At 51.8% G+C, this 25,887-nt stretch overlaps 1 protein-coding gene across 1 annotated transcript; it reads right to left on the bottom strand.

Moving 5' to 3' along the window:
* Positions 1 to 3,503: 3,503 nt before the first annotated feature.
* On the bottom strand, positions 3,504 to 21,271 carry NUAK2 (NUAK family kinase 2). The gene is made up of 7 exons (XM_077157552.1): positions 20,901 to 21,271; positions 12,710 to 12,830; positions 10,077 to 10,228; positions 9,662 to 9,727; positions 7,657 to 7,776; positions 6,960 to 7,092; positions 3,504 to 6,303 (listed from the first exon to the last, which is right to left on the bottom strand). Exons 1-7 carry the CDS (start codon positions 21,261 to 21,263, stop codon positions 5,243 to 5,245), a joined length of 2,016 nt encoding a protein of 671 aa, XP_077013667.1. The 5' UTR covers positions 21,264 to 21,271; the 3' UTR covers positions 3,504 to 5,242.
* Between the last annotated feature and the right edge of the window lie 4,616 nt (positions 21,272 to 25,887).

Consider the following 25,887-nt stretch of genomic DNA (forward strand, 5'->3'; position numbering starts at 1 on the left):
ACTGCTTTCGTGTATAATAAAATCCTACAATCTTGGTAGCTGGAAGGGACTTCCAAGGTCATCTCATCTGATTTTCCACCCAAAGCAGAAACTCTTTCTAGCAACAACTGTCAGGTCTCTATCTCCAATTCAAATCTCATTCCCGGCAGGGCAGGTGGATTCCTTCTATCAGCCGCCTCTCACCCTCTCCACTTGGAGGTCTGAGTGCTTCTGAGCTTCCTCCACACACCCCCACCCGCCAGCTTTCCCATTCCAGCTGATGGGCAATCCATCCTTCAGCTTCCTCAAGCCAAAAATGACAGAGTTGTCCTTGACTTCTCTCTTTCTCCCATACTCCTCATCTCATCTGCCAAGAAAGCCCATTGGCTCTACCTTCAAAATATGTTCAGAATCTGACTTCTTATTTCTTTACTGTACAACTCCAGCCGAAGCCCCTCGTCACCCCTCTCCAGGATGACTGCATCGGCCTCCTCCTAGGTCTCTTTGTTCCTGACTTTGACCCCGCACAGTCTATTCTCAACAAGCAGCTAGAGGAATTGGAATTAAAAATGCAAATCAGATCATGAGACTCCTTTGCGCAAAATGCCCTAGTGGCTCCCCATTTCACTCAAACTAAAAGCCACAGATAGCCCCTATCATGGCAAGCTTCTACTTGCCCCTTCCACATTACCTCTCCTGGCCCCACCTCCTAGAACTCTCTTCTTCACTCTGCCCCTGCCTCACTAGCTGGTCCTCAGACTTGCCTGACCTGCTCCAGCCTTAAGATTTTTGCACTGGCTGTGCCCTCCTAGAACACTGCGCCAGCAGAGAAACGACGGGGCCGACTCCCTCCCCTCCTGTGGGTCTTGGCACAAGTGCCGCCCTCTCAGTAGAGAAACTGTTAACGCTGCTTTGGATAATGTTCAAGGAGAGTTTAGATGACAGAAAGAAGAATTGCAACTTGGAAGGTAGTAATAGGGGCCATCGTATATTGAATGCTTATGATTCAGGCATTTTTCTTGTATTATCTCATTTAAGGCTTGTGATACCCCTGTTATTTTGGTACTTAAAAAAAAAATCATTCTCATTTTACAGAAGACATTGAGGAATTGATCCCCCTATTTAAAATTTCCTTCTCTGTCCCCTCCATCCTTCACTTTCCAATATTTATGACCTCTTAAGATACTATATAATCTATTTATTATATTTATGGTTTTGTCCATCTTCCTGTACTAGAACGGAAGCCCCACGAGGGTAAAAATTTTGGTCCGTTTTGTTCATGATGGTATTCCAAGAGTTAAGCAGTGTACGCTGTAGGCCCTTAGCAAATAAATACTTAGTGAATGAATGAATGAATGAATGAATAAACATATCATGTAGATGATTGCCTTAGCAAGCTGACTCCTGCCTCGCAGTAGCCCCCACTCCCTGCTGTTAATTCTGCTGTCTGTGCCACAAGCCTACAAATCTATCCTCTTTTCCACAAGACCACCTGCAGCATCTATTATGTCACTGGTCATCTTTTCTCTTGTTTAAAAATGGCCAGGATCTTCAGCTAACCTTTTGTCTTGGAACCATCCTGGGCCTCGAGACATGCCTGGCTGTCAGTCACTCCTCGGATGCCGCCTCACAGAGCTGAATTAGAAGCTCGCGGCAGGGGGTGGGGAGCCGTGCTGTGCAGAGGGACTGCTGCTTCCAACATACATTTCCCCCTTCACTTGATCCCACCAGGAGGAGGGGCCGAGGCAGTCAGCCAGGAGCAGAGGGAGAAGTGAAGGGGTTATTTTAGTGGTGGGGTGGGCTAACATGCCGCTGAGGTCTCCCTCTCTGTGAAGAGGGGCCCCGCTACTACCTAGTGAGGGGCTTTCCACTAAGGGACAGCTTGGACTTTCCCCAGGAATGGGTTGAAAACAAGGAGAGGATTCCAGCCAAGACATTTCATTTGAAAGAAGTTTTCAGAAGGCCGCTTCCTGTTTCCCAAAGCTGCTCAAATTTGTTGTCTGGGTTCTTTACATTCCGGAAGCAGTGATGTGGCACTAAATATTCCTAAGAATTCCAGCCTTCCACCCTGGCTGCGTCATCTCTCTGGGTCTGCTTTCTGGCATGTTTTTGGTATGAAGCATCCTAGAAATTGAAAGAAAGGGACGGACAGCCTGAGACGCAGGGCCCCCGTGTCTAGATCTCTTTGGAGCTGAGATACTAGACGTTCTACTTCCCCCCAGACTCTCCTCCCCCATCAGGAAGGGCAAGCTGGTGGCCGAATCCACATCTGCTTCTCCCCACCCCCTAGGCTTTGAGGAGATTAAATAAACTGACCACCGGGAGGACAAAGATCTCGGGTCATCACACTTTCAGATCCCTTCTCCTTTCCTGAAATCCCACCGCCCCATCCCCTGCTGAAAGTGCTCTGATGGGAAGGGCTCCAGGGGCTGGTGCCTCTCCTGCCCTGCGCACTCCACACCCTGATTTCCCGTTAGGTATAGGTTCTCCCTCCTCCGTCACCTCCTCTCCCTCCACATCTCTCCCTCTCTCTCCTTCGACTTACCCTTTACTTTCCCTTCTCCCCCTTGGGCCTTGGAGAGCCGAGGGAAGAGCATTTCATGCAGAAGGAACTGCTGTATTCCTGGTGCTTGGAAAAGAGCCTGGCAGGTGATGATGCTCAATAAATATTCGCAGTTCTATTAATTTATTTTTCCATCCAACTTTTCCAAATCCAGTCTGGTTTTCCCACTTCCTAGTTAGGGACGTTATTTAATGTTTTTGAGTCTTGATTTCTTCTTCTGTAAAATGAGACTGAGAAAATAGTACCAAACTAACAAGGCTATTATTATGATACATGTAAAGTCCTGACGCACAGGCATTTCACACACGGTAGTCCTTTATGGTTACATTTTTGGTAACCTTTATTATTTCCCACACCGCAATTCCCCCTTCGCTCAGCCAAACTCCCCTTGAACATTACCTGAAATGGCAATTAACAATGTCTCTACTGAATTTTACTTATTCATATGTGTGCCGTCTCGCCTTCCAATCTACTTCTGATCCAACTGAGGCTAAGACCTTGCTTGTCGCACTGGGGACAAAGCAATTTCCTGTCTCCCACAGGGTTTAGCTCAGAATCACAAGTTGCAAGAGGAAATCAGCATAGCGAATCATCAGAGCTAAGCTCTATGCTTCTGGAGGGGAGAGAACCTCCCTTGTATTTATTTCCCCTGCATTCTATCTGGAGTCCAGCCTCAAGTCCGACACTCAGTGGGACCTCAGAGCCATCCGACCTCAATGCCCCAGTTGGAGCCTAAGCAGTTTCTCGTTTGCCCGACTTGCCTGGGATCCCCACCCCTCCCCCATTCTCAGTGCCTTCCTGCTCCCCAGGTGCAGGAAGGCAAGGTCCAGATGCTCCACCCTGGAAGGCACTGGTGGCTGGGAGGGCAGATGTGCCCTGGAGCGGGGAGCGGGAACTGGACAGCAGTGGAGATGTTGGGGGCCTGTGAAAACTAGGAGCCGGTAGGGGGTGGGGGAGGGGGCGCACTGGAAGCCGGAGCGCCTGCACTTTGTCCTTGCCCTCTCTTTCATCCTCAGCCCTCGGAGCCTGGGAGTTTCTCAAAGGAGCAAGCGTGTGGGGAATGCTCTGCGGGGGGCTGAGGGAGCTGGCCTTTGGGGAGGGGGCATTCCAGGCATTCTTTGCTCCCCGTAGGAGTCTGGCAGCGGTGGGGGTGGAGTGGGGGAGGAGACGCTGCTCAGCGCTTACTGGAGGGAAAGGGGATTTCTTTGGAAAGAGAGAATAAAGGCTGTGGGGGCGTCTTCAAACAGCAGGGGGCAGGAGTGGATGAGGAAGGGGAGTGAAGAGTGGGGGCAGGGCTTTGAAATCAAAGGAAGGAAGAACGAATTGGGACCCGGGGCTTAAGCCTTTCTCACCTGTCTGCTTAATTGGGACAGGTCAGAACTGCAGATGGAGGGGGAAGGAGGAGCCTTGGGAAGCTGACTGCTCAGGGTTTTTTTGTTTTGTTTTTCTGAAAGCAGTTTCTCAAACCCCCTCCCCTCTCCTTCAGCTGTCCAAGGGGGTTGTGCGGTAAGAGAAGGCCCAACGAGCCCCCACGTCCTACCCACCCCAGCCCCAAACACAACAGAGGCTGTTTTCCAATCACTAGTCTGTTTTTAATGCAGAGGTTCTTTCTGGCCACAGAGGAAGGGAAGATGGAGCCAGAGACCCAGCTCCAGGCACTGGGATGGGATGTGCAGATTTGTAAAACTCTCCCCCCCCACCCCCATGATCAGTGGGGGGGTCATTGCAAAAAACATCTCTGTACACAAGCATCGATGTCAAGGTGACTTCCCCGGAACACAGCACTCACATTATTGAAAACAAAAAAACTCAGAGCTGAGACCATAAAAATAAATAAGGACCTTCTAGGATCCTGAAAGCTCAGAGAAACAGACACATCCATCCCTGGCACGAGGAACAGCTTGGAGGCAGAAGTTCTGTGAGGTCTAGGGGAGGCTGACCCTCCTGAGATGCAGTCCATGCAGCAGTCTGAGACTTTTCAAGTGTTTAGATTCATAGCAGCGCCCCAGGAAACCTGGGCCAGGTTTGGGGAATGGGTTAGGGGGAGAGCCTTAGAGGAAACAGAGGTTGTGTTCACTCATTCCCAGGATAAATAAGGAAGGGCTCAGTCTAGGAGACCATTCCCAGGACCATTCCCAGGATCCCGGGAAAGGCCCAGGCACCTCAGAGGTGTCATTTTCCAGTTCAGTGGTTGGCAGGGATGGGAGAGAGAGAGTGTGTGTGAGTGTGTGAGAGTGTGTGTGTGTGTGTGTGTGTGTGTGTGTGTGTAGACTTTCTACCCCCACCTTGGCACGGGATGAAGAAGGAAGAGGCCAGCTGCCCTTGGTGGTAGACACCATGAGCAAAACTTACTAGTTGCAATGAAAGAGACGGGCACTGGTGGAGAACTCTTTCCAGATCCCAGCAACCCCACTGGGCAAGAAGCAGGCAACTTGTGCTGTGCCACGGGACCCCCCAATCTCCTCTACTGGTCTACTCTTTTCCTTGTACTATCTTCTTGAATGGACAGGGCTGAAGACAATGAGCCCTCAACACACTTCACTTGCCTACTTCACATTTCCAGTCCTTCGCGGGGTGCAACTGCAAGCCATCTTGGCCTTCTGGCTGGGATGCTGGCACTTGGCGGCAGGAGAGAAGGCACTCTCCCCCCAGGGTGCAGCCAGCTGCATCTTAGAGCCTGCTCTAGGTTCCCCTACCCCCTCAGCTGAGCTTTGAGCAGACCCCAAGTGCCTGTCGGTAGGCCTCTGTCACCTCCTGGCAGTCTGTCAGGGAAAAGCAGCTCTCTCCAAGGGGGTCCTGCCGCCAGCGCCTCAGGCGGCTCCCAGGGCCCTCTGATGGGGGCTCCTCAAGTCCCATGAGATTGTCCACGGACACACAGCCCCGCAAGGGGGGCTCAGGCAACCGTTCAGGCAAGTCCAGCTGGTCAAAGGACTCAGAGGACAGGATACTGTCCTCACTCACTGCGGCGGAGGGACGGCTGGCCCGGGCTGGAGGGCGTGGCGAAGCCAGCTCATCCAAGGAACCAAAGGTGGTGGGGGCTGCGGGCTCCGAGGCTGTGCGGGAGAACTTTCCATTGTGTTTGAGGATCCCCTTGCGCTGGAGGAGCCCTGGCGCCTCGGGGGGCTTCTGCTCCAGGGGGTCACTGCTCACGAACACATCCCCAGCGTCCAGAAGCTCCCCAGACTCGCTGGGCTCAGGGGAGGAGTAGTAGCCTGATTCCCGCTGCCGGGACTTCTTAAGAATGCTCTTCTTGGGGAGCAGGGGGGCAGCCTGCCCAGGGCTTGCAAGAACAGGGCTGAGCTTTCGGGGGTCCTCCTGCTTCCCCTCCAGGGATACCGATACCTTCTTTTTGAGAATGCTCTTTGGCAGCGTAAGGATGCCCTGGCTGGGGCGAGGGGCGGTGTTGTCAGCCGGGTCCCCCTGGAGGGACTGGGCCATGTCATTTTCTTTGCGAGATTTTTTGAGTGAATGCTGCCGCTCCAGGCCTGGCGCTGTGCCCCCACCCCCGGGGGCGTGCTGCTTAAAGAAGCTGCACACTCTGGCCCCGTTCTCCAGAAGGGGGCGGGAGGAACGCCGGAGCCAGTCCGCCACGGAGGCCCGGGCTGTGTCACCTCCAGGGTGCCCACCCTCGTGCAGGGCCTCCGGCTCCCCCACTCGGGTTGCATAGCCCCAGTTGACCCACCAATGACTCGCCACGTCCTCCAGGGTGGCCCGGCGGGTGGGGTTCACCATTAACAGCCACCGGATCAGGCCACAGGCATCTGGAAGAGAAACAGTAGAGGACTCAGTCTGGCTGCACCAAGTCCCTGTCTCCCTGGCTTACTCCCATTTGAGCTGAGACACGGCTCCTATGCCAGAAATGTCCGTTCCCACCTAGCTCGCCATATCAGTCATGTCCCATACTGGCTCCCCACAATCTCCAGCTTTCCCAAACTGACTTCACCAATTTTCTCTTCTGTCCCATAATCTCCTAGAGCTTATGACCCCTTGCTTCAGCCCTTGTTTGCATGTTTGTGTATCTGTCTCTCCTCTGAAATTTTACCCGCTGATAGGGATTGTGCCAAAGGGAAAAGCAAAGTTCTCAAACCCTTCTTCGTGTGGTACATGAAAGGACAAACACAAGGTGAAACGAGACTACTGTAGGGAAGGAGATCTGAATTAGACCTTACGAAGCACTTCCCAAATATAATCAAACCTGCCCATAAGAGAGGCAAAAGATAACCCCTTCTTCCTCTGCAGTTACAGACCCCGGACGCAGAGAGGTAATAGCAGGAGGTGGGGTGGAAGGTACCCTTAACTCTTTGTTCTAGTTACCTGAGCCAGGGTTGAGCTCACTGCCTAAGGATTTAGCATCTCCACTGCATTGAGAAGGATACCCAGGCAGGGCCTGGCCAAGATGCCTACACCTCCCACTCACCAGAGGGTTTAGGTGGCTCCCGGTACGCCCCATCACTGATCTGCTTCACCAGCGTCTTGTGGTCCTGGCCATCAAAAGGCATGGTGCCATGCACCAGGATGTAGAGGAGGACACCCAGGGACCAGCTGTCCACCTGAGGCGGGGGAGGTGGGGTGGGGGAGAGTTGATCAGCAAGAATGCCACAGGCTGGAGGGCTGCCAGCCTCACTTTCAAGACCAGAGAAGAAAGGAAACATAGTGAAGATCTCTCAGGCCAGCATACCTGGGGACAACCTCTCTCTGGCACCCAGGAGCAAAGAGGGTGGCATGGCAGGTTCTCAGGGAGAGACGGCCTCAATCACCTTCCCTTGGGAGGGCAGCCACAACACAAGAAAGGTAGCCAGGTCAACCATTCTGGCCCAGAATGGGGTGGTTATGACTGATAGCACTTCTAGATCATTCCAGGGAAGCTGGATTTGGTGTGAGGAAAGGTTATAGGAACTAGGAAGGTGGGGGAGGACAAAGAACTAGACTGGAAGTCAGGAGAACCAAGTTCTAGTCCCAGTTTTGCCATTCCTGGTGAGACCTGGCAAGTCAGTACTTTGGTGTGGGGGGAGGCTGAATTTTCTGCTCTGAAAAGGAGAATAAGTAGAAAAACACCTCATCTACCTCACAGGATCTAAAGTCACAGTAAGGGACTGAGGAGGATGGACGCATACCTCTGGGCCTGTGTAGGGCTTCCCATTGACGATCTCAGGGGAGGCATAGAGGGGACTCCCACAGAATGTCTGCAGGAATTTGTCTTGATGGTAGAGGTTGGAGAGGCCAAAGTCAGCAATCTGTAGGAGCAGAAGAAACACAGGCAGGGGTCATGCCAAGGTCTGGCTTCTTCTGCAGCTCTTGGCCCACCCTTCTCCATTCTAGAAAAACCTAGACCTCAACAAAAGGAAAGGATGCTCATGACCCCTGCCCCATCCTAGGCAGCACCAGCATAGGCTCAGACCCTGAACCTATGGTCGGAGAAGGTTATGTCAATAAGGAGCCACCTAGGCAAGGCGATGTAGGGGCTCCAGGACTCTTTGCTCCTGCTGTACCGGAGGCTTTCTCCAGCCGATGCACATGTTCCTGATCCTATAAGGGCCCTGGGAAGCCTTCCATTACCCTGAGATTTCCTTCTCCCCCTTCTCCTATGATATCTTAAACTATTTCTGATGGATTGCTGTAGCCAGAATGTATACTTCCTGTGCTGACCTCTTTCGGCCCCACCCCCCACAACCCCTACTCCTGTACCTCCTAGCACAGGTGTGACCCATGAATGGCATTCAATGGCCACTTATTGACTATAAAGAGGGTCTACGTGATGAGGGGAGAACCAACTACTAATGCTAATGTCACAGCCCTCAGAAGCAGTGAGCCCACTACTGATTAACCATGTAAGGCTTCAGCCACCCTTCTTAGCAAGGGTAGACCTTGGTGGCAGGAATCTAGAGGTCAGTTGGGTGTGGCTGAGAAGCGAGGGTGAGGGCATAAGACAGACTGGGGCTGCGGTTACAGCCCAGAAGGAATCTTCTCACAGGATTCCCTGAGCCACCCGAACTGGGGATTTCAGAGGCTCCAACCCCATCTCCTCAGTTCCCAGAGATTCCTCCCCCAACTATCCTCTATCAGAGGCTGAGGTTGATGCCCTGGTGTTCCTATCCCTTCACCTACATCAGAGGGTTAATTGTGTCCAGAGTGGGGAGGAGTTGTTTATGAAAAGCTGGCTGGCTCCTTCATTTATGGTTTTATTGGCCTCTTATCAGGCAGTTACAGTCTAAGCCCATAAGGAGGCAGGTGATTGGTACAGATGGGAAAGTTCGTGCCTGCTCCAGCTATTGGGGTTTATTGGCTCTGGTGTCCCTCCCTCTGGTCAGCATCAAAGAGACCCACCTGTTCCAGGAACTGGCAGGATAAAAGGGAATGAAAAGGGAATGAACTCAGTGCCAGGGTGTGCATGGGTCAGGGGCCAATGGACAGAGACTATGTCCTGGGTTCAGGAAGATTCTGAGGTCAGAGTACAGAGTCAGGGACCAGCTCCCTGCCTGAGCACCGGGCCAGCCCTTGCTAGCTCCACCTCCCACTTCCAGCCCTGACTTAAGTTTGTCCCATCCGCATGGACTTCTCTTGACCTAAATTCAACTACTTAGGCACAGAAGTCTCACTACTGAAGGAAGAAGGAAGCTGGTGCTGAAGTGTTTGGTCTGTGGGGAAAGATGCCAAAAGGCTCCCTATTTGCAGCAGATTAGAGTGTGCCTGCGTGCATGTCTGTGTGTGTGCACACAGGTGGGGATAAAAGCTCAGGCCCTGGCCCTCTGCCTGCCCAGTTCCAAGGCTGTGAGCAAAACCTGACCCTAGATCTGGAACCCTGTCAGCCTTGTGATATCAAGGGGAGACGTCTTGCCAAGAGCACTGGTCTGGGGGTCAGAAGAGCATGGCTCAGCCCCTCACTGACTGTGGGATCTTGTACAAGTCACCCCTCATCTTGGGGGCTTCTGTTTTCTATTCATAAAATGAGGAGCGGAAATGAATGATGGGTGAACTGATGTAGGTAGCACCAATGTGTAAGTGTCAGTTTGCTCAACTGCTTCTAGGACCTCCTAAAGGTTTAGAGATGCCATGGGACAGTTCAGAAAGGCTGGCGTGCGGTGGGGTGGGGAGCTACTAGAAACAAGGAGGGGGACTCACCTTGATGTTTCCACTGGCATCTAAGAGGATGTTCTCCAGTTTGAGATCCCGGTGGACCACCCCATTCTGAAAGGGGGAGAGAAGAGCCAGGGAAGGGTCACCAAGGGAGGGAAGGGGATGAGGGAGCTAGTCTCAAAAGTGAGGTCAACATAAAGGGCGCCACGGGGAGCACAGGTAGGCTGGGAATACCCATCTTTATTGGTAGATAGCCTCCAAATGACAGCCCCTCCCATCCCTGGGCCATGAGATGAGAAGCGAGAGCCACTACCATTTTCTTCTCTGAGAATCCAGAATCTAGCCTTGCTCTGCTTCTCTCTCCCTGTGTGATCCTGAGAAACCAAGGAACATTTCTGGTCCTAACCAGCCTCATAGCCACAGGTACCACCCCCTTGGAAGAGGGCCAGCGGGTGCTCACTTGGTGGCAGTAGTACACGGCGGAGGCAATCTGCCGGAAGAAATGTCGGGCATCACGCTCGCTGAGCCGCGGCCGCTCGCTGATGTAGTCATACAGGTCGCCCCGGCTGGCGTACTCCATGACGATCACGATCTTGCTACTGTTCTCAAACACTAGGCAGAACCAAGCGGGGACGTCAGGCCCTTCACGAGGGTGCTGCTCCCCATGGGGGTCCACGTATTCTCCCCGGCCCCAAGCCAGACACCAGAAGGGCCTTTTAAGTTCTCAACATCCTCCCAGAGCAAAGAGGTGTGCCAAGGGAACTGTCCCTCCATCCCTCTCCTTGGGATTTCAGGCCTCTGAGGATTCTTAAAACTAGTGTGGCAAACTCCCAGGAAGGCACAGACATCACTGGATGATAACGAAAGGCTAGGCTCTCTGGTTCAGAATCTGGTGCTTTTTTTGCCTTGCAACTGTAGGCAAATCTCTTCTAGATATGTCAGTAAAAATGCAGGTTTGGAGTTTGAATTCTGACCTCATCACTTACTAGCTAGGTGACCATGGGCAAGTTATTCCATCACTGTGCCTCAGTTTCCTCATTGGAAATGTGGGATAATCATGGGCTGAGAAATTGATAAAAATCAGTGATTGCTCTGGGTGTGGCTGAGCAAGCTGACCTGGGGTCTGGCATAGAACCAAACACCGCAGAAATGGTACCTACTGTTATATTTATTATCAGTGTCTACCTGCATAAATTTGAAAACTAATGTCAATAATAATGCTTGCCTTGAAAAATCAGAGGACAGATCCAGTATATGAAAGTGGTTTATAAACTATAAAGTGTATGGAGCACTGAGATACGAATCACCCTCATCATTGTTGACTCCCCATCCAGAGTATCCACAGCTCAGGGCCTTGTACACAGAAGTGATCAACAAATGCCTGGTCATTAATTGACTGCTTGAGTTCTTAGCCTCAGCCCACCCCGGCAGCCTCAGGGACCTTCCTGCTGCCTTGGGCCTTGCCCTAGCCCCAGTCCCCTGGAAAAGCGCAGGAGGAGCTGGTTTACCAAATTGGTCCCTCGGCTGGGTGTGTGTGTCAGAACATTATGGCTGTGACATGGCATCCTGGTGTGAAATGGGTACTATGAGTTGTGCTTGCTCAGCAATTGTCTAGCTCATGAGAAAGAGCTGAGGGAGGAGGCTTCTCCCAACAGGAATCCCAGCTCCCAGACAACTGCATGCACGGCTAGGAGAACTGTGTTTTTTTCCTGGAGAACGTGACCGAGGCCCTGATCCCCAGTGGCCCCGCTTCTTGGCTGACTCCACCCATGTAGTTCTGGAATCTCTGCAGAGGTGAAAGCAAACTGTGTGCATAAAAGCATGGGTCAAAAGCCAGCCAGGGGTCATTCTGGAGAGCAGCTGGGTGAGAGGTCAGCTCCCAGGATAGGCACCTCCCTTCAGCCCACACCTCTTGAAACCTGCATCAGGATGGGATGGGATCTGGGGGAGCCCTGCCACACACTCAGCCACTGTGACACCCCATGTCTGCTGAATCTGAAGGTGCAGGAAAAGCCACAACCTGAGCTTCAAAGCTCAGTTCCCAGATCCAGCTGAAGACATGGGTATGGGGAAGGATTCTCACACCTATACCGCCCAGTCACCAAGCTCAGTCTGGCTTTGCCAATATGCTGTCATCGGCCCACTCTCCCCTGGGGGAAATACAGAGATACACTTAGTCTTCTCAGCCACTTGCCTGGGCTCCTCACGGGACAGGCTCAGGCCATAGGGTCATGTTGGTGGCTCTGCCTTAGTTTTCTTGTGAACAGAATGCAAGAGGGGAGACTTTCCTATTTCTTCCCATTGGTAATATTCAGACAGAGGACAAAGCCACAGCCTCCCTTCCTTGGCCCCTGCGCTGCTATTACTGCTACCCCTTGTTTCCCATCTAACAGACATTATGTAAAGGCTCGAAGCAGTCAGGCACGTGTGGGAGGGTGCTCACCCCCCTCCTTCTTCACCTTTCTTGCTCGCTTTGTTGTCTGGGTCACAAGGAAGAGGGCAGCTGTATGGCCAAGCCAACGCTGATGTCAGAGCAAGAGGAGACTGAGAAAGAAAAGGAGGGAGGTAGAAGCCAGCCCTGCCTGTGGCAGAAATGATTCAGAGAGCTAGGAGGCCTGGCTCGGAGGACTATGGAAAACAGCACCCACACACCTGAGACAGGTGCACATCTGTGTAGGTTTAAACCCCCACCCCTCCCCCATCCTTACCCCAAGGACTGCTAAGGGGCTCCCTGAGTCAGGGAGAAGATGTTCAAGGAGCGAAAAATCTAACAGAAACAAACAAACAAAAGCCTGAAATGCGTTGGGTATCTCCCATGATCTGAGCACTTGGTGACATTACATAATTTGATCTTTGTGACCATCACAGGGTGGTTACAAAGGGTAAGTGATTATTCTGGTTTACAAATGAGGAACTGAGGCCCAGAGATGAAATCAAATGAGGTGCCCAAAGTCATGCATCTGGGTTCCAAATTCAGCTTTTGGCTCAACCCTGAAGCCCAGGCCTTTCTCGTGTCTTTGCGCCGTCCGTTCTGACTGCGCCCACCGTACATGGGCAGAGCTCCGGCTCCCGGCTTCAAGTCCCACCTCTCACCTTCGTGGATGGCGATGATGTGGGGGTGGTTGAGTGACGACATGATCTCGATCTCCCGCCGAATGTGTGCCAGGTCCTGCTCGTCTTTGATCCTGTCCTTCCGGATTGACTTGATGGCCACCTGGGAACAGAGAAGGCGGGCGCGTGAGGACGAAGGTCTGGTGGGCAAAGGGGACCCCTTGGGGACACTCTAGGGGCCCTGACCCTGGAGGACTGTCTGCAGCTGCTACAGTGGCCACGGGGTGCACCCAGAGGAGCCACCCCAGCCGTCATGAGGGCAGACGGCAGGGAGGCTGGAGACCACCCTCCCTAGACAAGGGTCTAACCTTGACTGGGTGCAGTTCAGGCAGGGGGAGGGCGAGGGGGCGGTTGGTCACCTCATTCAGACCCACAGGTGAACAGGCGGATAACAACCTGCATCTGCATGGCGGATGTTTTATGATTTACAGAGCAATTTACTACGCGTTGTGCTTCTACTGCACCATGAGAACCAAGAATTGGGCCTGTTGTGCTCACCACGACCTGGGATCCCCAGTGCCAAGGACGGTACCTGGCACATGGTGGGCACTAGAATAAAACCAAGACAACCATTTGTTGCATTAGTACATGAGTTGTTCTCCCAACAACCCTGGCCGGCGCAGGAAGGATCATCACTACCGTTTACATGTGTGGAAACTGGGACCCAGAGAGGGGACACAACTTGTTCAAGGTTATTCGGTCCCTAATAGGCACAAACTGGCCATCTGAGTCTGGCATTTTCCCCACCAAAGCACCCTAACTTGCTGTGAACAGCCTGTCTCTTCAGTCGAGATAAAGAATGTTGTTCCCAAGCAACAGACAGACAGTTACACAGAGTTCTCCTGACCTTGTCACCTTACTTTGAAAAGGTGAAAAGTACCGTATAAGGATTAAACGCTCTGCCTGGTACAGGTGAACCTGGTAGGTTCCGGAAGGGTGGAGTGAGGCAAGTAAAAATGGAGAAAGATCTGCCCAAGCACAGTTCAAGCAACACTCTAGAGACCGAGGAATCTCAGTCCCTTTCCCTGCTCCACTGTGCTCAGGGGGCAGCTACTGAGAAGTAAGGGTGGGCAAGGGAGTAGGGAGGGAGGTGTGGGAAACAGAGAGCAGCAAGCAGGGCCAGGAGCACACGGCGTAGGTGGGAGCCGCTGCCTGGGCAGCCAGGCACCCGGGCTTTTGTCCGGACTCTGCCCCGTCCCTGCAGGGCAGGACCTACTGCTTCTCGGAACTGTGGTTTTCTTTTCTGTGAAAGGGACTGGTCTAGGATGGCCAAGAGCTTTCCTGCACGGATTCTGGGAGCCCTACAAATGCCACGAGGCCCTCGGAGCCTGCGAGCTCAGCCTCAGGTGCTGCGGTAGGGGAGGAGGAGGGCGTTACAGGGCCGGTCAGTTCCTACGTCCCATCCAAGGACAGGAACAGTAAACACAAGACTTCCTCTTCACGGGAGACGGGCAAGTTATGAGAAATCTGAAGACACAGACTGAGGTAAACAGCTCTTCATTCATTTTCCCAGGAGGGCTTGCCTCCCCTCAGACTCAAAGGGAGACAGAGAAAAGGAAACCACTGCTCCAGGGGAGGGGCCTCTAATCCACCCTTTCACAGGGCTCTGGAGGCAGACAATGGCTTCGGGCTGGCAGGGACAGTGAGCCCTGCGGGCTTGTGTTCCCCCATCAGACAAGAATGCGGAACAGCCTTAATCCCGTAAGAAGAGCTGCTCACAATGCCCCCCAGCCCCGTCGCCCCGGCAACAGGCCAGCGATGGCGTGCCCTCGGCCCGCTCCTGCCCTGGAGCCGCATCTGTGAGCGGGGCAGGGCGGACAAAGCGGGCGGGAGGGACGGTCACCATGGAACCTCCACTGCAAGATGCTGGGGAGGCCCCTGCTGCAGCTGCAGGGGGCGGGGCCGCACTGCCCCCCCTCTCTTCACATCCCCCTGTCTGCTCCAAACCATCCATCTCTCCCCAAAATACTAAGCGTATAAATCCCTAGGTTTGCTGGGGGGGGGGGGGGGGGGGGGGCGGCGGCTTGAATCCTCATCCAACTTTGAAGCACTTCTCTTGGGTTCCACTTAGAGCATCATTCCTGCACACCCCTCTCCCTACTAATGCCCCCCCACACACATACACACCCCTTCTCTCCCAAAAGGGAGACTTGATGGACTAGTTCTTTTTCTCCAAAATTCTTTGTTTTTAAAATCCAACAATGGATAAAGTGCTGAGCCCTTCAGAGATAAAGGGCCATACCAACTACATTAACAGATGGCAAAAGAAACAATCATAAATAGGCATAAATCATCACAAAGTTGGAAACTCAAAAATATTTGAGAGCTTAAGATCGCTCACATGCAAAAAATTCGTACATCTTGGAAGTATAATTTGTGTACACACAAGCAGTACAACGTTTAGATAAATCATAACAAGCCTAGGGGGCAGGTTCTAAAGAAGATAAGGCCTAGAAGGAATGAGGTCGCTAGGAAAGTGAAGCGGTCTGAGTGTGTTAGGAGGAGTCCCTGCACGGGTGCAGTGTACAGAAGCAGAATGCCGATGTCCATTTCTTTCAACTCTGGGAGCCTGTGATTCTAAAGCAGAATTGTCAGTCCTCAACTGAAGGCTCTGTCCTGCAAACTCTCGCTCTGGCCTCAGAGGGCTAGGTCAAGGGCCCCCCAGTTACCCACGTTTTAGGTCCAGGACACGGTAGCTTGGCTGAACTTCCCAGGCTGGAAACAAGTTATGTCATGAGGGCCCCACCAGGCACCAAGCAGGTGGCAGACTAAGAGGCACAGTGCGTGCTCTCCACCCATCCCGGCCCCCATAGCTAGCTGCCAGGCAGCCCATAGAAGTCAACCAGATAAAGCAGCTCTTCAGGCCTAGGCAGAGCTCAGTATACAGAAAACATTCAACAACTGTTTGCTGGTCGCCATAAGTCACAAATAAATATTCATTGGTTAAATGGCTGGGCTGATCCCTGACTGTTGGATAAAACGCTCCCTTTCATTCCCAGACATGGATGAGAAGTCAACCTCATTTACGAGGATGAATTTTGAGGGACCTCTATTCTCATGTGCAAGATAGGTGGGTGATCATACCCTAGAATAGAATTAAACTCTTCGAGCTAAGGAAATTGTTGAATGGATCACCTAAAGGCAAGGCCTCGTGCCCCAAGTCGGTCCTGGTTTATCCCAGTGTAATCACCATCAGTGTCTCTTACGCTCCAATGTCGCCAAGTTTAGAGAATGCATTATGTGAGCACCCTATCCGCAGGGAGAAGGTGTCCCGGCTCCAATGATGATGATGTGACTGTGAACACCCACCAGTATGTTAACAGTCCGTGTTTCTAACTCTTACTTGACCCCATCCAGTGATGCAACTCAGGACTAGTCACTGAAATTATCCGATCAACTGGTCTGGCTGGTTTTAATTTCCTCATCAGGAAAATGAAAGATCATTTATCCTCCAAACATCTGCCAAACACCTACTATGTACCTGGCGCAGTGTTAGGGTGTTGGGGATTCAGACAAAAATTGCCAGTGCCCGCTCCAAGGTCCTCAATGCAGTGGGACACTATCAGTTAAATCAACCCCAGCCCAGGGTGAGGATGAGCCAGTGAAGGTCCCAGCCTGCCCAGGGGCTCCAGGAACACTGGAGTGAGATTTCTGTACCTGAAGGAGCAGGAAAAACCACCCCAGGGAGAAAACTTTGAGGTCTTAAGGCTGGGGAATGGGGTTTTGACAAGTGAAGGGGGAGGAGTACGGAGAGGAAAAGGGCGGTCCAAGCAGAGAAGAAGATTTGAGCAAAGGCCAGAAAGAAAGAAGTCTTTCACACATTTGTGCTTAAGGATCTCTACACTCCTGTCCAAATTCTAGCATTCTCCATGGAGCTTCTTTAGAAATAGGTCACCTGCTCTAATACCAGGAGGGCGCTAGCCAAGGATTGTTGTCAGAAACTTCTTCAAACCACCCCAGTGATTTTCTTGTCCCTTTGGGCCTGCATGTTGGGAAGGTGGCAGGGCTAATAACCCTATCCCATTCTGCAAATGGCAGTGACGTCCAGAAGAGTGTACTGATTCTTCCAAGGTCCCCCAACATATCTACAGGCAAAGTCAGGATTCAAGACGGCAGGGTGTTGCCTAGAGAAGCTGCCACCCCAGAAAACAAAAGTTCCTTGGAGATGCACTGCCCTGCCCTACCTTCAGTTCCCCTCCTTCTCCCCCTAGAGAAAAGAATGCCCCATGCCTTGCTTTGGGCCACATTGTGCAGCACCAGCAGCTAGCCTCATGCCACTTAAAAATATGCACATGGCAAGTTCTTTACCAACACCCCAGAAGAAGTGGGTGCTGGGTCTCAATTGGTAAACACTACCTCCCTTCCAGGAACTCAGATCAGGAGGACCTGGATTCAGGAAAGGATGGCAGAAAGACCATAGAAAAAGGACATCCAGAGATGCTGCTTGCAGATACCTGGGGAGAGGGTGCAGGCTGGGAATCTCTGGTCATAACCATCACCTGGGGTTGTAGCCAAGAATCTTGACTCCTCTTTGGCCTTTCATGGGGCAGCTGCCATCTGGTAGGTAGGGCAAGGTTCTGGAGGGTGACCCACTTAGATAACAGAGGAGAGATTAGGCTAGGCTGGCCTAGGCTGGACACAGCAAGGATGGGTCAGGGTAGAGCTCAGTCGCCTCACCAAGCCCTGCTAAGAGACAGGCATAGAGCAGGAATGGGCCTGAGCTGCCATTCCTAGGCCCCATACCATGCCCGTCCCCTCCTTGCTACCCTCCAGCCCATTCAGCCAGATTTCTGGGCAAGGAGCCTCCCTGCCCAGCCCTCTTGTGGTTTGGCCAGAGCCCAAGGACCAGAATCGCCTGCAGCCAGAGCCTCTCTCCCTGCTGCTGAGGAGGCAGGTGCAGGAATAGCCCAGAGGGCAGCGTCCTACAGCTGGCCAGGCAGGAGCCAGATCTGGCCAGCTGGGACGCTTTCTCTGAAGTTGGGGCCAAGGAGAGACTAGGAATTTGAACAAAGCAGAGATGAAAGTGAATTGGCTTAAGAGGGCCAAATGTAATCTGCTCACTTAGGGCAGGACAGCCCGGGATGGGGGGCTACTGAGCTAAGCACTTTACATATATTATCTTATAAGAACCCCACGGAGTAAGAATTATTATGATCCCCATATTCCAGATGAGGAAACTGAGGTTCAGAGAGGCCCCATAGCTGGTAAGCAAGAGCCAAGATTTGAACACATGCAGTCTGACTTTGAGGTAAGCAGCTTCCCAAACAAGGTAAAAACCAGGAATGTAGAGTGTAGTTCAGCCATCCCAGATCCCTCAACACACTCAGTGGAAGTAGGGTGGCGGCTGGCTCCCTCACACCCTAAGCACTGCCTGGAGCGCTGGGAAAGGCTGTGGAGCTATTGGAATGACAAAGCATACCAAGGCAAGCCAGAGCTCATTTCTAGGCCAATTCTCTCAGCACTTGGTCATCCAAAGCCTCAGGTCTGCCAAATCAGGGTCTCTGTTCCTCTCTGGACCTCACCTGCCCCATCTGTCAATGAAGGAACTCGACCCTGTCAGTCATAGTCAAACATGCTGAAGTCTCACACTGCAACCCAATATATCAGAGAGACAGAATCACCCACACTCCACACTGCCCACTCAGACTCCCTCATGCCCTTCTTGGAAGGTAAGAGTTTCCATGGCTTTAGTGGACATCCCAAAGGCTTTAGTGGACTACATCATTCCAGAGACCCCAGCATGTGTTTTTCTCTTTGGGGGCGGTGGAGGGATGATTGGCCAGGAGAGTTAGTGAGAGTCACAGGAGGAAATGTCATTCGGGTGCCAGGAATGTACTAGGGAGACTAGAATATCCAGAGCAAATATTTGTTTTTCCTTTGATGCCCTCCTGGAGCAGCCATTAGTCTGCCTGCCCCTTCTGCTCCCGATAATCCCATCTGACCTCTGATAATCCTATCTAGGCAGGTTGGGAAGGTGGAGAGAAACCTGAGATGGGAGTTACCCAGCAGGCTTTCTCCTGCATCTAGCCTCCACCAACTGTCTCATTTTGGAAGAGGTCCTGGGTTAGCCCTTGAACTTCCCCCACCCAGCCAGTTCTCTCTTCAGGAAAGGTCAAAGGCAGGAATGTGATGGAGGTGAGGAAGGGGACTACCCTCCAGAATTAAGAAACCATTCGCAAAGCAGGGCAGCTGTTCTCTAGGAGAGAGGGAGACTGTGCAAGTTCCCAGCAGAAGCACCTGGTGGATCTGTTTCAGAGAGGTTCAGAGCAAGTCAGCCCTGACTAATTTTGGCTCCCTACTGGCAAGAAGCCTGAGAACAGGGAGTACATTCTGAATTTTCTTCTCATATAGTTAGAGCTGTAATCCCTGCCTACAGCTACTGAGGTTTAAAAACTGAAAGCTGGTTTATCTCACTTTGGAACCAAATAAGATCTCTTTCTCTTATACACATGCAACCTAGGTCAAGAGCCTGAAAGGGACCTCTGAACTTCAATCCCAGTTTCTGGGCCATCCCAGGTCCCATGACCCAGGCTTCCCTCCAACAAGAGGAAAGAAGCACAAGCCATGAGCAGCTATTTTCTTGTTAAGCCCCTCACAAAGCCTGGGCTCAGCAGTCTCAAGCCGGGAACTTCACCAGGCTCTCACACTTTTTATAGAAAGAGAAAGAAAAGAAAAGCCGGAAGTACATGACTGCCCAAAAGCTGTAACCTGGCAGCAGGCAACTGGGGACTGTGCCAGGTGTTAGCAGGAAAAACATCCTCGTTTCTTATTGATAGGGCCATAATCCCCCTTTCTCCAGCATCCCCTTTCCTTACCAATGAAACGACTTTAATTTCAAACTAGTTACTGGCTGCAAGGCAAACACAATCTAGGAAGGTGACTGCTGCCGTTAGTCAATAGGGTAAACCATGCAACACACACATCCACACACATTCATGTGCACACAACCACAACACTTCCAACTCCCCAACACCCACAACATCCGCACACTTGCCTCACAACCAGCACCTGATTGGATTTGACAAAGTATCACTCTTAGACCACCTGCCATTAAAGACTTGTTAAAATGTCGATTATATGGCCCCATTCCACACCTTCAAAATGAAACTGTCTGGGTATTGGGCCAGAGAATATGCATTTTACATAAGTATCCACAGGTGATTCCTATGTACATTAAACTCAGCTGACTTTTGGCAACCTGCCATCCTTTCAGAGCTGTCCTTTCCAGGTTCAGATTTAAATATCAGTTCTTCCTCTAGGCTCTATGCGTCAGGAACAAATGGACTTCCTATTGGTAACTTATTCAATCCACAGAGCAGTTTGTGAGATGCATTTTTAAAAATTTATTTATTAATTACAAAATAAACAAAATAAAACAACATAATCAGTAATTCACAATATCATCACTTAGTTGCATATTCATGTGAGATGCATTTTTGCAGAAAGGGAAACAGAGACAATAAGGAGGTGAACTGAATTGCCCCAAATCACACAGTATTATAACCTGTGCACACACACACACATACACACACACACCAAATTGATCAGGACAAGCTCTCCAAAAGACCCCAAATCCAAAGGTATCTTGGGACACAGTAAAACTTGCACCAGAACCTGGTTTCCCAGAATCAAAAACCTGTCATAATAAAACTTTTACTTACTCTTAGAGCTGTAAAAGACCTCGTGTCAGCCCAACTCACCCCCGTGCAGCTCTCCACAGCCTGCTGGGCCGCCACACAGCCACACATTAGAACCAAGGCCAGGAAGAGGACACCTCATTCATTCAACCACACACACGTGTATTAAGCCCCTACACTAAGACCAGGCCCATCCCACTCTATTGGATAATCTGTTCCGAGCAAAATTCAACTTTGGGGATCACGGCCCAATACGCCATTCTCGAGGGAACTTTCTCCATCCCAAGACAGGACACTTCTCCTTCTCTGTATCCTACGCCAATGAGCCGCTTCACTTATTTGGCAGTAAATGCTTCCTGGTGTTGCTGAATTTCTCAGGTAAACGACCATTGTCTGTGTAGGTCCTACAATTACGGACAGACACTTCTGCAGTGGACGCACCCCACCCCCGCAAGTTCAGCGTGGTAAACACGGAACGCTGGCAACTCCACAGAGCCACCCCTTCGCCCCCCGCTGGGGGCCGGAGCCGCACTCACCAAGCGCCCCGAGCGCTCCCGCGCCTTCTTCACCTTGCCGTAGGTGCCCTTGCCCAGGGTCTCCAGGAACTCGTAGCGGTGCCGCAGGTTGTGCTTGTGGTGGTGCCGCTTCACCGCCTGCTTCTTCATCAGAGGCTTGGGCGACTTGATGAGCCCTTGGGCCAGGGGCCGGGCGAGCTCCGCGGTCAGGCCGGCGGCGGCCGAAGGAGCCGGGCCCGGGCGCCGGGCAAAAGCCAAGGATTCCATGGCGTGCGGGAGGAGCGCGGCGGCGGAGGGGGCACCTGCTGCGCGGGGAGAGTCAGAGGCCGCCGCACACAGCTGGCGCCGGGACCGGGAAGACACAGTCTCTCCCGAGCGCCTCATCCCGAATTGCTATAAACGCTCGGAGCCCGACGCCCTGGGCCCGCCCCCGGCGCCCATTGGCCCGCCCGCCGGCTGCGCGTTACCGGGGCGGCCCGCCTGGGCGCGCCCGAGGCCCCGGCCGGGTCTCCTTCCCCTCTGCCGGGCTGGGGAAGGTGTCCGTGAAGCCCCGCCCGCCTGGGCCCGCGGTCTCTACTTCTAGGGGAGACGGGGTGGGGGCCGGGTAGAGGAGACGCGAGGGAAGGCTGCTGGGTGGCCTGGCCCTGCTGGGGCCGGAACCTGCCTCTGAGCACCGGTACAAAGGCTCCTGCCTCTGGGTGGTGCTCGGTCCCGGCTAGAGCCACCGATAGTGGTTCTATTGTGCTGCGTTCTCAGTTGGCAGGGAGCAATCTGAGGGCACTAGAGGCCACCAAAGTGTTTCTCCATCCTGAGTAATTTGCTTAGTCCAAGCCAAAATCTATGAAGTGGCTTGACGACTCTTTTAAATCCAGAAAGGAGAAAGGTGGGGGGAGGGGGATGACGGCAGACTCTAGAAAAGTGGAAGGGCTGGTGGAGAGGAGTTCACCCCTCTTCAAGTAGATCAACCTTAATTCAGTTCCAGAGAGATGGTTCCGGAAAGTTCTTATTTTTTCATTAAAGAACTTAAGGAGGCTTCTGGGGTTGAGTGGTCCTTCCTTCCAGATGTGGTAGAATTTACAAAGTGCTGAACAGAGGTGGGGGAGAACCAAAAAGGAAGCGTTCATTCATTTAAAAAGTACAATATTACACTCCTACTATTTATCAGATACTTTGTGCCCCCTAACTCTGTAAATAACAGCCTCAGGGTTTTCTTCTCTGTGATTTTGGGGCTAGGAGGATCTGTGTCAGGTCGCGAGGCTTGGCTTGGTTCTGAGCCTGGGAACATCAACTCCAGAATCCCCATTCTGAGTGCTCCCCTGGGACCGAAAGCAGAACCGCCACAGGTTCTCCTCCTCCCTCTAAGTGTGGGCTAAGGTGGAAGAAAGGGACATTTCCCCCTTTAGTCTTTATGATTACCCGAACTTGTGAGTTGGGTTGTTAGTCTGCTCAAAGTCACACTAGTAAGAAAGTGGCAGAGCTGGGATACAGACCCCCGTCTGGGAGCAGGGGGGAAGAACGAGGACAACTTGAACCTCTTCTCTTAAGGAAACCCCTCCTGCAAGCCGACTTGGAGGCGGGAGTCGATCCCAGCTGTTCTATGGAGACCTCGGCTCTGGCCCCACACCTAGGAGTCGATGCATCCACCTGCCTGCTCAGGGCACGTTGAGGACCAAGAAGGGCTTGATCCCATGGCTGGACCTTGCATTTAGTGTCTGCCCACTTCCATGCTTCCACCGCTCTTTCTGGTGGGAATTAAGGATGGAGAATGCTTGGCCCTTTGCTCCGTCTATGGCTAGAGGATCCATCAAGTGCGAACACATCCCCGCCACAGGAAGTGGTAGTTAACTTTATATTCTTTTCTCTACTAGCCTCCCCTCTGTGTTACATGCAAAAGTAGAATGAGGCCAAGAAGATAGTTGCCTGCCTGATGTTCAGTTTCTTTTGCCATCTGGGGCCACCCAGGTAGATTAGGACTATCGAGAGGAAATGTGGGTAATACATAAAGGGGCACTGGTCTCAGCATTGGGCAGCCTGTGTTCTGGTCCTGACTGATGGAAAGCAGTTCTATGGCTTTCTGCTAATCACTTTGCTTGTTCTGCCAATACTGAGGCTCACTAGGTCCTGGGTGGTAGCAGTAGCGAGGTGGACATGGTCTCTGCCCTCAGGGAATTCTCAGTCTAGTGAGAAACAAATCCTATACAGAGGTGGAAGGATCCACAATGGGGCAAGAACAAGATGTCCCTGGAATGCATAACAGGAGGCAGCCCCTAGCTCAGAAGGGAAGAGGCTGCTCAGGGGCAGCTTCCTGAAAACAAGGTCTTTGAAACCAAGACCTGAAGGACATGTGGCACTGAGCCAGATGAAGTCACCATTTCCTTCTAAATAAGAAGAAAGAATGTTAAGAATGAACCTAAGATTCCCTTTCCTGCTCATTCTTGACTCCTGTCAAGAATTCTTCCAGGTATCTCCAATACTGAGTGCATGAAGGTTACACAATAAGGTGCTTAGGAAACCAAAGGAATGAATGAGCAATGCAATCCAAAGACTGAAATGAGAGCACAGATAAATGACTGATTTTTCTCCATTGCCAGCTTAATTGGGGATGGCAGTGGGAGCGGCTCTGCTGCCACCCCTTGGACTCTCCCCACCACCACTCTAGCTTCCTTTTATTAAAATCTGAATCCAGACAGGCTGTGAATGACCACAGACCCCAGGGCACAGCCTGGTGGCCCATGCAGGGCTGCAGAAAAAGGGCTTCTTTGCCTAATCGGCCTAACCACTGTCCATGCAAGGACAGGCAAACAGACAGAAAGCCGGAAGAGAAGCAACTCAGAAATGATCTTAACTCCTGAAATTCCTCCTGAATTCTAAGATTCTTTAAAGGGATACCTGGTCTGGCACAGAGCGACTGTGGCCACGGGGAATCTGCTTACATCAGGGGACTCAGCCGCCAGCAACTCTCTGGGAATTTCTGGGTCAAGTGCTCAGATGTGCTCAGAGCCACTCTCAACCCTGCTGCCCCACTGCCCAGCCCTGGGTGTGGAGCCTCCCCACTGGGCCTCATATGTGCCCCATGGGGAAACAGATTCCCAGGTAGAAGGGTCAGTCTCTGTCCTTACACACTTCACAGTCTGGTGCATGGATGTGTGTGAGAGGGTCGGGGTGGGGTGGTTCATACTAGTAAAAAGGGGATTTTCATGCAGCAGTGTAAGGACTGTTGAGATATGTGAAGTACAGGGTGTTGTGGGGGCATGGGGTGGGGGTGGGGGGACACCAAGGCCATGCTTTAGGGATGGCGGCAAGGCAGCTCTCCCAAAAAAGGGACGTCTAAGAAGAGTCTTAGGTGATGACTAAGAGTTAGTCTACCCAGGGGCTTGGGGCGGGGCTCGTTCTCATCTCCTCTAGCTAACTCCAGCCAGAACCCCGTGGCTGGAATGAGTGTGACCCTCTGGCCCAATATTGGTCCCTGTCCAGAGCGCCGTTCAGCTTTAGATGGCTTCAAAGCCCAATCATGGGGCTCTGGGATACTCATCCACTCAAACCCCCATCTGCCGACCCTGACTCACGACAGGCCGTTATCAGATGTGTATAGTTTTTAGGCTAGAGGTCAAACCCTGGAACCAAATGCAGCCCGGAAGTCTTTGCATAACTAATCGAGGAAAGATTTTGGCTGTGTGCACCTTTTCTCTTGGCTATTCTAATTTCACAATATTCTAGCTCCACAGCTCTGGATAGCAAATCTGCAGTTTGTAAGTAGTGAATGAAAGCCTGGGGAGGTAGAGAAGAGAGGGAGTGAGGAAATCAATCCCAAAACCTCTAGAAGTTTCTGAGATTGTTCTTCTCAGGCGGGATCCCACTTGCTCCCAGGGTTCTGGGAGCACCTGGCAGTGGGTGCCGCTCAATGCGGTGGCTCCTGGCTAAGGCAGAGGATTGGTGGTCCTGAACAGCACTAAAATAGAGATATCATGGGAGCTCCATTTGGAATTTAATTCTTTCTAGTAGCAACATTAAGAAGAAGTAAAAAGAAATGGGAAAAGTTCATTTTGATAATATATTTGTTTTAACCCAATCTAATAAGAGTATTGTCATTTCAACAATCAGCATAAAATATTACAAAAGAGATATTTTGTATTATTTTTTCATATTAAGTCTTCAAGATCTGCTGAGTATTTTATACATACGGCCCGTCTCACTTTGGACTAGCCACATTTTAAATGCTTAAAAGCCAATATGGCGGGTGTCCACCTTGCTGGAGTGCATAGGGCTAAAAACATCAAGTAATGAGATGAACTGACCCCTCCTTGGGGGTTTTAGGAGACCCTGGTGTGGGCTAGGAACCATCTGTGAGGAGTTAAATCAATTGTTCATTCTTCTTAACTGCTGTATGTATGGGGTAGATGAACAAGATACAAGACAATCTCCCTGCAGGAAGTTTACAATTTAGTAAGGGAAATAAGATAAATGCAACTCGCCATATAATCCAAGGCAGAAAGTGGGTAGACTCTCAAGAGAGGTTCAAAGTGCTACATGGGACTGAGAAAAAGAAACTTATTCCAGCTCAGGAGTCCAGGGAGTGCTTCCCGGAAAGCCAATCGGGCATTGAAGGGTGGGTGGAATTTAGATAAACTGGGAGGAAAAATCTTCAGAGGGCAGGGAGGCACTGAGAAGGTGATGGAAGCAGGAGAGGAGAGAAGTTTCGGCTGAGCACCCAGCAAAGAGCAGACCATGTATCTAATGAGCTTTAGGGGGCCTCCCGAACCCTAGAACAGCTCCTCCCTTGGAATTGTCTTAGTATACATGCACAAGTCTCTCTTCTTTTTCTCTGGGAAAAGGGCCACTATACTCAAGTAACCACTTCCAGCCTGAGACCCCGACCGTTATAATTCCATTCCCCAGAGCTCTGAGGGTGAGTAACAACCCTCAACCACCCCCAGGGTGCTGACCTTCCCCTTTAAGGACCTGGTGGGACTGTCTGGGCAGGAAACTGTATGTTGGAACTGGCCCTCCC

The sequence above is a fragment of the Tamandua tetradactyla genome, chromosome 4 (genome assembly GCF_023851605.1).
Source record: "Tamandua tetradactyla isolate mTamTet1 chromosome 4, mTamTet1.pri, whole genome shotgun sequence".
Taxonomy (NCBI): Eukaryota; Metazoa; Chordata; class Mammalia; order Pilosa; family Myrmecophagidae; genus Tamandua; species Tamandua tetradactyla.